General features: G+C 39.5%; 1 protein-coding gene across 1 annotated transcript; it reads right to left on the bottom strand.

Moving 5' to 3' along the window:
- Positions 1–1,092: 1,092 nt before the first annotated feature.
- Positions 1,093–15,092, bottom strand: LOC122009942. Its single transcript, XM_042566260.1, has 3 exons — positions 14,741–15,092; positions 14,155–14,448; positions 1,093–1,612 (listed from the first exon to the last, which is right to left on the bottom strand). Exons 1-3 carry the CDS (start codon positions 15,062–15,064, stop codon positions 1,484–1,486), a joined length of 747 nt encoding a protein of 248 aa, XP_042422194.1. The 5' UTR covers positions 15,065–15,092; the 3' UTR covers positions 1,093–1,483.
- Positions 15,093–16,536: the final 1,444 nt, after the last annotated feature.

Raw genomic sequence — 16,536 nt, 5'->3', positions numbered from 1 at the left:
AGTGAAATTATTCAACTTACACCACTGTTCATCTAGCCTCATGTCGCTTTTATTTATTTATTTATTTATTTTTATTTTTATATCCAGAGAAATACAAGGAACAGAAGAGCATCTATTTGGACTACCATTGTGATAATTTTCAAATAAAAGAAGCTCCCGAGCCGCTATCCACTTCCTTATTATTATTTAAAAAAAAATAAAATAATTTTATAATTTAAAATTTTGTGTTTTTTTTTAAAATAAAATCAATAAAATTTTAAAAGAAGTCAGCTAAAAATTAGTCATTCCTCAACCGTTAAATCAATTGGTCGGATGGTTAAAAAAATCTTTTATCATACATATTTCAAGACTCCATCTACAAATTTCAAAAATAACTTTTAAGAAATTAAAAACTATATGACAGTCAACTACATCATCATTTTCAAACTAACTTAATTAAGCATATCTAAACACGCTACCATCACGATTAATAAAAAAAATATATTGTATTTTATGAATGATTTATAAAAAATTAAAAATAGAGCTCATAAAAAAATTTATGAGAAAATATTGTTTTAATAGTAGAGAGATAATTAAGATTTTTTTTTTAAGCATGGTAGGAACCAAAGAATTCTCGCTCACAACTCCAGCATTGGAGATGCCCTAAAAGCTTTATTTTATTCTCAAATCCACTATGGGCGGCTGAAAGAATAGTTTTATTTACATAGAATTTCTTCCTTTCTTTGTTTGCCTTGAAGAACGATGTCGCATAGATTCTATACTTTCCTTCGCAGGGGAGAGTGGAATGCTTTTCCACTAACAATGAGAATAACAATAATCTGTAATGAGGTGACAACAAACTAGACTTTGTTTCCTTCCTTTGTCGTTTGGATTCCAATAACATCAAGTATGCAGCCTCAAAAGCTAGATCGCATCCAGCAATAGAAGCTGTAAATCTGAGATTAAAGATACAATTACAATCCGAATGTTATACATAGGCACAAAGTCGTTGAGTTGAGCTCCGTGCATGAGTTCACTGCTCTAGATCAAGCTGCTCCAGGAGATCTAAAGTTCTATCTAGGGAAAACAATGAGCATTTTGTGGGGGAAAACAAAAAACAAAAACACAGCGACTTTATTAAAGCAGTCATGGTCATCATACACAACAATTTATGGGCACTCATTTCCCACTGCAACTAGGCTCAACGAGAACCACAACAGAAACCCAAAGTTGCAATAGCTTAGCAAATATGCAGAAACCAGAGGATAATCATCCATGAGACATCCTTCACACACACACACACACACACACACACACACACACACAAAAAGCTGTTACTATTCCAAAAACATCTTTGAGACGCACACACACACAGTGGAAATTGTTTTACCTGATAGTGTGTTGGTGAGCTGATTCGCTTTCCAAAATGTCTAAACCTGAGTTATATAGCATCCCAGCATATATGTAGGAGGGAGATTCCACAATCCAGACATCCTAGCTGTCCTCAATATGAAAGCCTAGGAGAGTTTGAGGGGATCCTCACTGGTGCAACGACTCCTGGCATTACTGCAGTACGCTTTTGCCGTAAGCAAACAACCGATCCACTTATAAGTAGCAAGCCCGCCATGATCACCTATTGAGCATGAAAAGGAGATCAGATGATTCAACAAGTGGAAGGGAAAAGACAATGATAAAGTGCACTTCAGTTTCTGGAGACAGGCAGAGGATGGTTAGTCGACAAATTGTATCATGGAATCTTGGACCTCCAGAATCAATCAAAGAAATCTATGTTCAGCAGTACCCAGCATAGTTTGTCGTGTGCTGGAGCAATTATGGTGTCGAAAGAGTTTAAATTGTTTCGAGGAATGAACTATAGTTAAATGAACAATAGCTTAGTGCTATCCAACAAATAAATGATCTAGATTGCTACTAATCCTAGATGTCCTCATTGCTTTTCTACAGCGTTTGAGGTACAAGTGCATCTGTGATAGAAGAAAAAAGTTAAAATTTGTCTTGATACCAATTGAAATCAATTTTGGGTTCCAATTACACTTATGCTCGGTTTTCCTCGAGGTGCGGATTGAGAAGGGAAAGGAATATATAAAAAGGACAGCCCGGTGCACGAAGCTCCCGCCATGCGGGGTCCCGAGGAAGGATCCATTGTATGCAGTCTTATCCTGTTTTTTGCAAGAAGTTGTTTCCAGGATTCGAACCTGTGACCTTTTGATCACATGGCAACAATTTTACCGTTGCGTCAAAGGAATACATGTGGAAATAAAATCATTCGAACAGAGGAAAAGGAAAGAAAAAAGAAGGGAAATTAATATATAGAAAATAGTACGATAAATATGGTAACATATTACGATAACTATAGTAATAACAAATATAGAAATAATGCTAAACATGGTTTAAATTATAATCAAAATATGATAAATCATCAATAATTAAAATCAATTTCTGAATCTCTTGAACTGTTATCTTTGTCTTCATTAGACACGTTGCCTCCACCTTCGACCGCACGATGACGCCCTTGCAAGGCATAATTTTTTTCACCATGCAAGGGTCGTCGCTTGTCCATGGTTGGTGGGTGGAGACGCGGTAGAGGAAGAGAAAGAAGAGAAAGGCTTTCCGCCCGATTTGGGTTGATGGAAAAAAGCCAAAAAAAATGATGATGGATTCATGGATCAATCCGTCCATTATTTGATTACAAGTTAACAGGGGAAAGGATGACTAATCCATCCTTCGTTACGATGTAATCAGTGCTGCGGAAAAATTTCCTTAGTTTTTAAATCCACGTATCCAAGTAAACAGAGCATTAGTTCTAATCTTGAGAAACTTAAAAAATCTATCAGCAAACTAGATTAGTCAACCCGTGAAAATGATGCTGGGGAACTTTGTAGTACTTGAAGCAATGTTTCTCTGTTAGTATATTTTGGGGCAAGATTCAGGCAAAATGATCATGCTTCTTTAATCAATTACTAGCTGGTCATGTCAGCTATGACATGAATAATGTGATTCCATCAAACAAACAAACAAAAAGAATCGCTATACTAGTATTCAGAATTATGCAAGAATATGGAACTAGATTGGCTAATGATCTATGAGAATGAAGACAGAAGGACTATCATACTGAGATAAGTTTGGCAATTATAATCGTTCAAAAGGAAATATTTCTTTTCATTTGCTAATTCCATTCAACAAATTTGTATTCCTTCAGTGTTTATAGATCTTTGATTCATCTAAAGTGGATATACATTAGAACCAAGAGATTAATTGACTCAGTATTCAACAGTAAATCCTGTCTGGTCAAATTTCAAACTGAATTAAAGCTTATGGTAATAAGCTGGACTCTGTTTTTATTTTGCTTGCTCCTCAAAATTATGCATATAACTAAACTACAAATGATAATCCCACGGTAGATTCACTTTAACATGCACTTGTGCAACTGACTCTACCTTATGCACAAATGAAGAAACATAGAGAAATAACTAGGTAACCACTTAACCTAAGAGGTGAGTTATTAGGAAAGAGATGACGGCAAATTGGCTAGAGTACACAGGCCCAAGCCTAACATGTAAGCTAACTCAACTAATTGAATTATTTTATTTATGGATGTGATATTGCCTTGCACAAGGTTCAATAGTGAAATAAAATTCATATAGCCAACCTCAAATAGTTGGGACAAATACAGATAAATGATGATGATACATCTAAGATTCAACAGAGCAATGTTGTGTCAGATGACTCCTATTGTGTGGTTGGGCCACAACTAACAATATGGTTAAATTAAGTGTTAGTAGTGTTTTGATATGTGCATCAAGTGTCTAGAGACTTCAATAGTGCATATAAAACCAGTGGAGCTTGGTCAGATGTCTAGATTTTTTTTTTAAACACTGGATCTAATGAGTAGTCACATGGTATGAAGGTAGTAGCCAAAATATAAGTGTCTTGAATCAAATCAAAGGAAGATTTTTCTTATTTATACAACTTTCATTTCATCAAGAACAATGTTAGCAGCTTATAAAGTTGCATGGTACAAAATAGAGGCACATACTAACGCAAACTTGTATTCCGATGTCATAAAAAATTGGACAAGATACGACTCTTTCCAATGCTTACAGTATATTTCAAAATCAATGTCCACTCTAGTTGGATTAGAGTAAGTTGATCCCAATAGCAGACATATGGGCATGGTACTTTGGTTGTTTGCTTTGGTTGCTATTGCAAATTTTCTATATCCATTTTTTAAGTTTGTATAATTGCACGTTACAAAATTATACTAATAATGGAGAGACAGTACTAGCAATTCAAGTAATGATTTTGCTGTTATTGATCTCCCATTCATTGAGTTCTATGAGACTAGTTGTTTTGTTGTCGCTGGTAAGATATTTCTATAAGGAATGACCTTTGGGACCATAATTGGTTAAAATATGTCATTTGTGTATTTGTTACAAGGTTACTTCAAGTGAATAATTACTTTCGAGTCAACTCTAATTGTAAGCGGTCTGATGGACATCATCAACTAGAATAATTGCTCAACTATCTTTGACTGAGAACCAAAGTCAGAACTGTAGGATCGAAAAGAATTTAGATATCTCCATAATTGCATGATATTATCCACTTTGGGCCTAAGCCCTCGTGATTTTGTTCTTGGGCTCTCCCTAAAAGACCTCATGGCAATGGAGATATCTTTTCTCTTATAAACTCATGATCTTTCCCATGTGTTTTCAATGTGGGACTATGTTTGCAACCAGTTGCAACCCCAACAATCCCCCTCTCAAACAAAGGACCACAGGCTTCCCCCGCCCGATCCTCGACCCACCAAGTCTTCCTGCCCCTCGGTCCACCCGACCTACTAGGACTTCCTTACCTCCTGCCTGGTGTCTGGTCCTCTTGATCCGAACATAGGAGTCCCCACTTTCTTTATTCGAGGTCAATATTGTACCCACATGGCTCAATCAGACCATAGCTCTTGTGCATAGTCGGCGGTTAAATCTTCTGGCAGTCTGGTCTCTGATACCAATTGATAAGACCTTTGCGTATGGCTAGGGGGGGGGGGGGGGGTTGAATAGCCTTTCTTCGATTTTTCACCTACAACTTGTTAGCGAAAGCAAATAGAGAGAAATGAAAGACAAAAAAAAAATATAAGAAAACAATGCTAACTCCTTGGTTTACTTGGTCTCCACCTCCTTGAGGTAACTAATCCAAGGCACACACCCACACGATCAAGCTCCAATATGAACTTCTCCTTCTCGTTATCACAAACGAAGGTGGAGAAATCTTTACAAGGTTACCTCTTCCTCTTACAAGATGAGATCTAGGCTTAGGAGGAAGAGACTCAAAATCTTTTTCTTTGAAATCACTTGGAGAGCTCTCTTTTTGCTTAGCACAATAAGTATTCAAGTGTATATTCTGCTAAAGTACATCTCCCCTTTTTATTCCTCTTCAAAAGTAGCCATTTCTCACGTGATCGTCGCCGTCGATCGATTGAGCAAATCTCCAATCGATTCAAATATAGCCGTTGAGTGCTGTTACAATCGATTGGGCCAACACTGGATCGATTCAGCCGCATATTTCTTAGGTACAGAAGTGTATTCAATCGATCGGTCGATCGATTGGTTACCTTCAATCGATCGGTCGATCGATCGGTTACCTCCAATCGATCGGTTGATCGATTCAAAATCGCACTACTCCATCGTGCAGAAACCTTGTGAATTGATCGACCGATCGATTGGTTATCTCCAATCGATCGGTTGATCGATCCAGGTTCGCACTGTGTTCTTGCACAGAAAGCATGTGAATCGATCGGCCGATCGATTGGATTCCTCCAATCGATCGGCTGATCGATCCAAGTTCCCTCTGTGCTCTCATGCAGAGGATATCAATCGATTGGCCGATCGATTGGTTTACTCCAATCGATTGGCTGATCGATTAAGCAATATTCTGTTCCATAGTTATGCGCCTCAATCGATTTACTAATCGATTGCTTGCTAGTTTCCCAACTAATATCTCGTGCCAGATGAACGCATCCCTGGACTTTCTTGCCAAGACTCCGGTCCTCGACCTTCTTGGACTTCTCTTGCCTTACACCCGATCTTCTGACCTGCAAGGACTTTTCCTGCCAAGATTCCGGTACTCGACCTTCTTCCTGCAAAACTTGTAGCACACGTTAGAACCAAATGTATTAACCTAAACTTAAATAGTTGTCAACACATCGAAAACATCCAAGACATAATTGCACCAACAATCTCCCCCTTTTTTGATGTAATTGCACCAACATCCAAGACAATCTATTTGAGTTTAGGTTAATTTCCAACACACCATAATAATAAGATGATAAGCAGTAAATGGCAATAAGCATGAACTAACAGTAAATAACAATATTGTTATTAACTACGCATAAAATTCATCTTACTTGATCATAAGCAATAATAGCAAATCATTTATGACTAAGCATGAATCTCCTTCCTAATTAAGCATAAACTTCAACTTACATCTCCCCCTTTGTTAAATATAAAAAAAAAAACAAAAGTCCCCCTCAATTTGTGCACTAACCAAACACGATAAACCCGAGGGGTACTCGCCCTAAATCACACGGATACCAACATAGTATAACTAACCGGATTGTAGAACCGAAATATAATTTAGAAAAACAATATCTCATACACCCAAATAAAGTGAAGTTCACAAGACGACTTCACAACAAACATCCATATAACGTACAAGATCACATGTCATAGAGATACAAAGAACTCAAAAGTATCATCTCCCGGGAGAGTAGGAACAGGATCAGAAACATCGATAAGATCAGGAGGAGGGGCAGCTGTAGTAGCAGGAGCATCAGCAGACGCAACAACATCCTCAGGAACAGTCGCAGCAGGAGGAACAGACGGAGACAGGTGACTCATCATCCAAGAGCTCACCAAACCCACCAGAGTATCTAGAGTCGCCTGCATCGTGTCAACCTTGGTGGTCAGAGCAACCATCTCCATATGCAGCTCCTCAAGACGAGTATCCACATACTCCTCGAATCTCGGAGAATCAAGCTCCGCAAAATCCTCCTCGGCATCAGCCGCCGCAGGAACCAGTGCCTGTGCGGCCCCCCTTTGGTGAGCCCTGGGTCCCTCACCAAGAGCACGCCCATCGCGCCATCGGACGCCCAATGGACCAACCTCTAATCCCGTCTTCGTGAAAGAGCGTGAAGAAATCCTAGAGTAGGCAACGGTCATGGGCTCCAGCCGCTCCCGAGAGACATCTATCTCCATGAACTCCAGCAGTCAGTGATGAGATGACCAAAAGACATGTGAATCGTCTGCTGGACCAGCTGAGTAAAATGAATGATGCAATGAAATATATTCAGAGCAATGTTGATGTCAAGGGAATGACATATGGCATATAATGCAAACATGTGAGAGGGTTGAAGAGCGACTAAGGCACGTGAGACAATGGGAAAGAGACGGTTAATGACCACTTTAAACAGGACGGCGTTCTCAGCCGATAACGCAAGAGAAGAGAAAGAAGTGATCTGGGCATTTAACCCGTCCGGACAAGGACGACCAAAAAGGATCTGATGCATAGATGCAATGCTGATATGCTCAAAGGGTGGAGGCAACTCATCAGGAAGTGTGGGATAGAAAACAAAATCATTTTCGGATGGTAGACACCCTAGAAAGGACTGAAGGATCGCATAGGAAAAGTCCAAACTTCGCTTCGCAACGCGAGTGCGATAGTTGACACCATCAGAAGTGTGCAAGTTGTTATAGAATTCAGATACAAGGCTTACATTTATACTCCTCTCACAAGAGAAAATTGACTCAAGTTTATAGTGCTTGAAGAGGGAATAGATATCAAAGCAAGAGTCCTTGTAGAATTGAAGATTAACAGACCTAGGGGTTATAAGTTTGAAGGTATGTTTGTTAAAGGCCTGCTGCATAGCAGCATTAGGAAATCGCTAATCAGTGGGAGGGAGAGGGCGAGGTGGCGGCCGAGATGAACCCTCACCCGACTCGCGGACCTTCTGTCTCTTCCTAAGGATAACCAATGAAAAGGAACAAGAAATGACAAGAGAAATAGAAAAAAAAATGCAGGAAAATGCAAGGACAGTGCATACAATGCAATGCATGAGGGAAATGCAATGCAACACACAAAAGCACACAAGACACATGTAGATTAGCAATCCAAGTATAGGAGCAAGAGTCAAAGAGAAAATGAGAAAAGAGGGAAGAAATTACTTAGGGTTCGGAGTCCTCATCGTGTGTGCGATGCAGAGATGAGGAAGAAGGAGCAGCCCCGGTCGTCGAGAGAGGAGGAGCGGAAGTGGAGAGATGGAGGAACGCCCTTCGCCAGAGAGGACCGTCGGAGAGGATGGCCAATGCAGGCGAGAGATTCGCCGAGAGAATAATTTTATCATTGAGTTTTCATTGAATAATTAAATACGAACTTACCAAAATATTGAAGTTTTCGACAACTTTCAATTTTGTGTAAATCTTCGCTAATAAGAGTCCATTTTTGTCAAATTTTATTTTTCCTTGATAATATGAGACATATATAGTGTCTACACAAAATTTCATGAATTTTAGAGTAGTGTACAATTATTTGTGCATTTCCAAAATTTGGATATGAAAGTGTTCAGAAATACAGTAATATCAGAATTCCCAATCGATCGGTAAATCGATTGGGAAGCTCGTATTTCACCATAGAGGGCAGTTGAATCGATCAATGAATCGATTCAGAGCATTTCGATCGATCGATGGATCGATTGAAATGCACATCTGAATCGATCAATGGATTGATTCAGTGTGTTTGAATCGATCGATGGATCGATTCAGTGTGTTTGAATCGATCGATGGATCGATTAAGATGCGTTTCTGATTTTGCACAGAGGCTTCGTGAATCGATCGACCGATCGATTTCACTTGCTCCTAATCGATCGGTCGATCGATTGGGGATGTGAAATCAAACTTAAAACACTGTTGACCTAAGTCCACTCTCATTTCCTCTCTTTTCCCTTTCGACTCCGTCTGTGCCCTAGCCTGGGCGATTCTCCCGACGAATCTCCCGCCTGCATTGGCCGTCCTCTCTGACGATCCTCTTCGGCGAAGGGCGTTCCTCCATCTCTCCTCCACTTCCGCTCCTCCTCTCTCGACGATCGGGGCCACTCCTTCTTCCTCATCTCTGCGTCGCACACACGATGAGGACTCCGAACCCTAAGTAATTTCTTCCCTCTTTTCTCATTTTCTCTTTGACTCTTGCTCCTATACTTGGATTGCTAATCTACATGTGTCTTGTGTGTTTTTGTGTGTTGCATTGCATTTCTCTCATGCATTGCATTGTATGCAGTGTCCTTGCATTTTCCTGCATTTTTTTTCTATTTCTCTTGTCATTTCTTGTTCCTTTTCATTGGTTATCCTTAGGAAGAGACAGAAGGTCCGCGAGTCGGGTGAGGGTTCATCTCGGCCGCCACCTCGCCCTCTCCCTCCCACTGATCAGCGATTTCCTAATGCTGCTATGCAACAGGCCTTTAGTAAACATACCTTCAAACTTATAACCCCTAGGTCTGTTGATCTTCAATTCTACAAGGACTCTTGCTTTGATACCTATTCCCTCTTCAAGCACTATAAACTTGAGTCAATTTTCTCTTGTGAGAGGAGTATAAATGTAAGCCTTGTATCTGAATTCTATAACAACTTGCACACTTCTGATGGTGTCAACTATTGCACTCGCGTTGCGAAGCGAAGTTTGGACTTTTCCTATGCGATCCTTCAGTCCTTTCTAGGGTGTCTACCATCCGAAAATGATTTTGTTTTCTATCCCACACTTCCTGATGAGTTGTCTCCACCCTTTGAGCATATCAGCATTGCATCTATGCATCAGATCCTTTTTGGTCGTCCTTGTTCGGACGGGCCAAATGCCCAGATCACTTCTTTCTCTTCTCTTGCGTTATCGGCTGAGAACGCCGCCTTGTTTAAAGTGGTCATTAACGGTCTCTTTCCCATTGTCTCACGAGCCTTAGCTGCTCTTCGACCCTCTCACATGTTTGCATTATATACCATACGCCATTCCCTTGACATCAACATTGCTCTGAATATATTTCCTTGCATCATTCATTTTACTCAGCCGGTCCAGCAGACGATTCACATGCCTTTTGGTCATCTCATCACTGGCTGGCTGGTGTTCATGGAGATAGATGTCTCTCGGGGGCGGCTGGAGCCCATGATCGTTGCCTACTCTAGGATTTCTTCACGCTCTTTCACGAAGACGGGATTAGAGGTTGGTCCAGTGGGCGTCCGATGGCGCGATGGGCGTGCTCTTGGTGAGGGACCCAGGAGGATTTTGCGGAGCCTGATTCTCCGAGATTCGAGGAGTCTGTGGATACTCGTCTTGAGGAGCTGCATATGGAGATGGTTACTATAACCACCAAGGTTGACACGATGCAGGCGACTCTGGATACCCTGGTGGGTTTGGTGAGCTCTTGGATGACGAGTCACCTGTCTTCGTCTGTTCCTCCTGCTGCGGCTGTTCCTGAGGATGTTGTTGCGTCTGCTGATGCTCCTGCTCCTGCTACTACAGCTGCCCCTCCTTTTGATCTTATCGATGTTTCTGATCCTGTTCCTACTCCTCCGGGAGATGATACTTTTGAGTTCTTTGTATCTCTATGACATGTGATCTTGTACGTTATATGGATGTTTGTTGTGAAGTCGTCTTGTGAACTTCACTTTATTTTGGGTGTATAAGATATTGTTTTTCTAAATTATATTTCGGTTCTACAATCCGGTTAGTTATATTATGTTGGTATCCGTGTGATTTAGGGCGAGTACCCCTCGGGTTTATCGTGTTTGGTTAGTGCACAAATTGTGGGGGAGTTTTGTTTTTTTTTTGATATTTAACAAAGGGGGAGATGTAAGTTGAAGTTTATGCTTAATTAGGAAGGAGATTCATGCTTAGTCATATATGATTTGCTATTATTGCTTATGATCAAGTAAGATGAATTTTATGCGTAGTTAATAACAATATTGTTATTTACTGTTAGCTCATGCTTATTGCTATTTACTACTTATCATCTTATTATTATGGTGTGTTGGAAATTAGCCTAAACTCAAATAGATTGTCAAACATCAAAAAAGGGGGAGATTGTTGGTGCAATCATGCCCTAGATGGTTTCAATGTGTTGACAACTATTTAAGTTTAGGTTAATACGTTTGGATCTAACGTGTGCTGCAAGTTTTGCAGGAAGAAGTCCAAGTACTGGAGTCTTAGCAGGAAAAGTCCTTGCAGGTCAGAAGACCGGGTGTAAAGCAAGAGAAGTCCAAGAAGGTCGAGGACTGGAGTCTTGGCAAGAAAGTCCAGGGATGCGTTCATCTGGCACGAGGTATTAGTTGGGAAACTAGCAAGCAATCGATTGGTAAATCGATTGAGGCGCATAACTATGAAACAGAATACTGTTGAATCGATCAGCCAATCGATTGGAGGAAACCAATCGATCGGCCAATCGATTGATATCCTCTGCGCGAGAGCACAGAGGGAACTTGGATCGATCAGCCGACTGATTCACATGCTTTCTGCTCAAGAACACAGTGCGAACCTGGTCGATCAGCCGATAGATTGGAGATAACCAATTGATCGGTTGATCGATTCACAAGGTTTCTGCACGAAGGAGCAGTGCGATTTTGAATCGATCAGCCGATCGATTGGAGGTAACCAATCGATCGGTCAATCGATTGAATACACTTTTGTACCTAAGAAATATGCGGCTGAATCGATCCAGTGTTGGCACTGTGTTCTTGCGCAGAAAGCATGTGAATCGATCGATCGATTGGATTCCTCCAATCGATCGGCTGATTGATCCAAGTTCCCTCTGTGCTCTCGCGCAGAGGATATCAATCGATCGACCGATCGATTGGTTTCCTCCAATCGATTGGCTGATCGATTCAGCAGTATTTTGTTCCATAGTTATGTGCCTCAATCGATTTACCAATTGATTGCTTGCTGGTTTCCCAACTAATACCTCGTGCCAGATGAACGCATCCCTGGACTTTCTTACCAAGACTCCGGTCCTCGACCTTCTTGGACTTCTCTTGCCTTACACCCGATCTTCTGACCTGCAAGGACTTTTCCTGCCAAGACTCCGGTACTCAACCTTCTTGGACTTCTTCCTGCAAAACTTGCAGCACACGTTAGATCCAAACGTATTAACCTAAACTTAAATAGTTGTCAACACATTGAAAACATCCAGGGCATGATTGCATTTGCACCAACAAAAACTTGGATACAATCCCTGGTGAAGAAGCAAATTTGGATGAGGGAACCTTGAACTGGAATGGTGTAGGAGTTCCTTCCTTGTACGGAAAGGGCAGCTATAGCCATGTACTACTGGAGGGAGCCATGGGCTCATGCATGGAAGCATCATTGGGCTTCTACTCCTTCACAACCCAGAGACTCACATGTGTGACTTCTAATCGAGAGAGTTGTCAAGGTTGTTAAATAGAAGGTGGATGCAAATACACAGCTGCATAGGCAATGAGACTGGAACAGTGTTGAAGACAAGAGAGATTTTGTTGAAGATGTTGGCACACAGGCCCAGATTTGGCAGGACAACATCCACGAAGGGACATAGGAGATGGACATGTCATGGCGGGAGAACCAGAAGTTTGATGACAGAGGAACATAGCATGGTCATTGCCAGAGGTGTGAGATGGTTTCAGCCAAGTAAAGAGTAGTCAGTGTTGGATATCTAGACCAAATTGAATGGAGGAAGGACAGAGATTCTCAAGGATTCTGCTTGGCAATAGAGTATAGTTGTTGCTGGATCACAAAGAGGAGAAAGGTGGGAGAGGCTCTAAAACAATGTTAACACATGGTTTTGGAAATCTTTTGATGATAATTCATTGATGATTGAACAATTACACCTCCATATCTATAGGTATGGATACAATTGAATTGTATAATTGAATTGATGATAATTCATTGATGAAAGGCCCCCATGGGCATAACCGAGTTGGTACCTCGGGTGAGGAGTTGCCACAATATTTCTCGGGTTTGAATCGCGAGGTTTACTTGTGCTAGACCCCCTCACCTAGGAGGCCGCTCGGCTTGCCAAATGACCCCCGTGGTTTACTCCCTTCCAATGTGCTTGGGGCAGTCTTGGAGGGGTCCCTGGGATGAGGGTTATCACCTTCTTCTTTTTTGCGACAATGGATACAAATGAATTAGGGAATAAATAATTGTAGAAGAATAAAGTGAGAATAGAAAGCTGTAGGCAGGAATATTGCTTGCTTGATTGATGCCATATTTGGTTGTTCAAAGATGAAGTGAAGAATTGACCAAGTTCATCCTCGGACAATTTCTTATCACTATTATTGGCAATCAGAAGCTCCAAGATATCTTCAATTTCAAACAAAAATACTAAAAATGAACAAAGGAAGAAAAATATCATTGCCAACCCAAGTGAATCCCAGTTATTTAAAGGCATAGAAAAACATAGGGCAAAAAGATGGCTCCTAATTTACAATCTCATGAAATATGCCATTTAAAAGAAAAAAATATAAATTAAAATATTTAGTTTGAAATATATGAGTATGAGATCTTCTATATTTTTTCTAGTGGATCCACAATACTAGAGTCTGATCATTCTGTTTCTTTCTACATGTATAAGAATAAAACAAAGAAGTGTTTCCATTCCAAGTCCATAGCACAGCTACCTAAATTAAAAAAATATCAAAATGGTTGAAATTCAAAAAAGTAGATGAGCAGTTGTTTTAAATTTACCAAAGAAATTCCAAAAAAGATAAATTTTGAAGAGTTCTGAAGTGCGTACAGAATTAAGAACAAAAGTTTTTGATCATAAAAACCACGGACATCATAAATATAAGACCTACAACATATTGACCTAACTTAAGAAATGTTTGATGCACCTATCATCTCCTATCTTCTATCTAATTATCAGCACTTGTACTAGCTTCACCTAATGACCATAAAAAGAACCAACTTACTTTAACACTACTATTAGACTCTAATTATGAAATTGATTCAATGTCACTTTTTTCAAAAACATGGTTCTCAACTCAAAAAGAAAACAGTAAGGTAGCAGACAATGTTAATCAAGATCAAGAACAGGGATCCTAAAGAAGTAAAAAAGAATGCAAGAATGATTCTAAAGGAGCATTACAACTTTCATACCTCAAATCCAAGGAAAGATATCTTCTCCTCCCGATCAACTGGCTCACAGCTCCTATATGTAATATAAGTTTCTTCTTTGTTCTCTGATTTTGATGAAGCAACCAATAATTTTCTCCATTTATAGTTTGTTAATGTAGTGAACAGCTGTTTTTGCGCAAGATATGCTTGGTTTTCAAGGGAGAGGAGCTTTCTTCGGGCTTTGATCTTTTTTGCCTCGTCAGTACTATCATTTGCTTGTATGCATTTTAATGGCACCCGAAAGCCAGTTTCACTGCATCGATATTTATCATCATTCTACACTAAACCAATTTGGACTCAGTATAAAAATGATAAGTTAAATATTAAAAATAAACAAAGAAATTGATTGTTTTAAAAAAAATAAATGAAACGAACCATCTAAAGAGAAAAAAAAATGCATATATGAAATGGTAATCATAACAAAAGGAGAATTCTGCTGTTAAATCTTGACGAGAATTTGGCTAGAAATAGTTATAGAGTATCTTATATCTTCCTTTTCAAATGATAATCAACTTAGAACAAGGGAAAGGACAAGATAACACAAAAGTAGGAAAAGAGTGAGGGTTACCTTCTCGGAATACTGACAAGGGAGACAAGGCCCGGCAGGAGAGCATCGGAAGGAGGCGTTCCCCTTTACTTCTTGGAAGCTGAGCAGCAACCGACCTCCCCACGCACCTCCGGCGGAGGCGCCAAGGTCGCCTCCTTCCCCATCCGCCGCTTCCCCGAGCGCCAAGGGAATCGGCCTCCAAAACGACGTCAGGACCAGAACTAGCATCGCCGTCCACCGCCTCACCCGCGGCGACGCACGACCAGATCCCATGCCTCCCTTTACGAGCCGCGCCGGCCAAGACGAGCTTCGGTAGGTCGCCCACAGTTGGGTGGTCTGCTCCATGGATTTTATATTTTTTTTTTATGAAAGTGTTTCCATTTTTATATTTTGAACAAAAAAATCTTCGATATTTAATTTGTTCACTATTTATTAATAATTAAAGAATTTTATGTAAAAAATTAAAACCACGTTTCAAACAATTAAAGCATGTAAAATAATCAAAATATCGTTTTAAGGGAAATTGCTCTAAAATCCCCATGCAAACCTACTCTATTTTATTTTCAACTCTTTAACCATACAAAATTATCAACTTATCCTCATATTAAATTAAAATCCTCAAATAATTATTTATTTCTCTCTCAACTGCCAACACACACTCTGACCCTCTCTCTCCTTACTTCGAGCCTCCGCAACTCCAAGCTATTGGCGACGCAATCCTCAACTTTCACTCCAAACCATCAGTGACGACCTAATCTTCCCTTACGTTGACTCTAAAGCATCTCCATCAATGTTGAAGGCAGAAATCGGAGAACCGACAGAATCCTACTTTCACCTTCAACCTAAGAATTATCGGTAAGTTATAATTTTTTGCCTTAGATTTCGACTAATTTATTATTCTTGTGCAAAAAAAATTGAAGCTTTAGGTCATAGGTGTTTTAATTCATGGGCGTTTTCGATTTTGCGAGGTTGAGGTTGAATAAAATTTTATTTCTATTTTGGAATTACAAATTTATGAATGAGTTTGTATTACATTTTTTTCAATTCAAGAAAAGAATGAGATATATGGACATTTTGTAGTGATTATCAATAAACATAGTATTGTACCCAATTTAAGTAGTATGATGCTCAAAATTTGTGAGGTTGAATAAAACTGTGTTTATGAACAAGATAGGGATTTAGTTTTCTAGTTGGGTTTGTGTTATTTAGAGACGAATTGATAGCAAATTTTTATTGTTTATTTCTTGAATAGAAAAATACTTAAGTCATTAGGAAATATCTAGAAAAAAAAATTCTTGAAGTGTATATGAATAAAGCTTTGATCTTCAGTCTTTATATGATTGAATCGAATGTTATGTTTTTGTGTATTAGGTTAAAATGGATTCTAGAAGTGAGCATTGCAACCTTATATTTTTTGGTAGTTGTAAGTGCAAGAACTAATTATTTGTGATTTTAATTTTCAGTGGTTGTTGTTTGATGGATATATATGCGAGTTTTAGCAAAAAAATGTGCGAAGATTACTCCCAAATTTATAATTCTACAATACCTAACATAAGATATGTAACACCCATAAAATGTCTAGCAATTTTATATAAATTTTTGCATGGTTAGAATGAGTTCTATGTAGGTTCCTTCTTCAAAAAGGAAAAAAAAAATATAGAACCAAAAAGAGACATGGCCAAGGTTCGAACCTTGAACCTCTTAACAAGTGGCAAGCTTTAAGTGGTATGGAATAACCAATAGCCCAAGAGGAAGTGTTGTTAGAAAGGAAATGGAATTTGTGGTTAAAGTAGGGAAAGTAAGGGGACACCTTTCTT

Source organism: Zingiber officinale, chromosome 8A (assembly GCF_018446385.1).
Source record: "Zingiber officinale cultivar Zhangliang chromosome 8A, Zo_v1.1, whole genome shotgun sequence".
NCBI lineage: Eukaryota > Viridiplantae > Streptophyta > Magnoliopsida > Zingiberales > Zingiberaceae > Zingiber > Zingiber officinale.
Note: the sequence above shows the minus strand (reverse complement) of the source record. Positions and strands in the feature narration are given on the sequence as shown.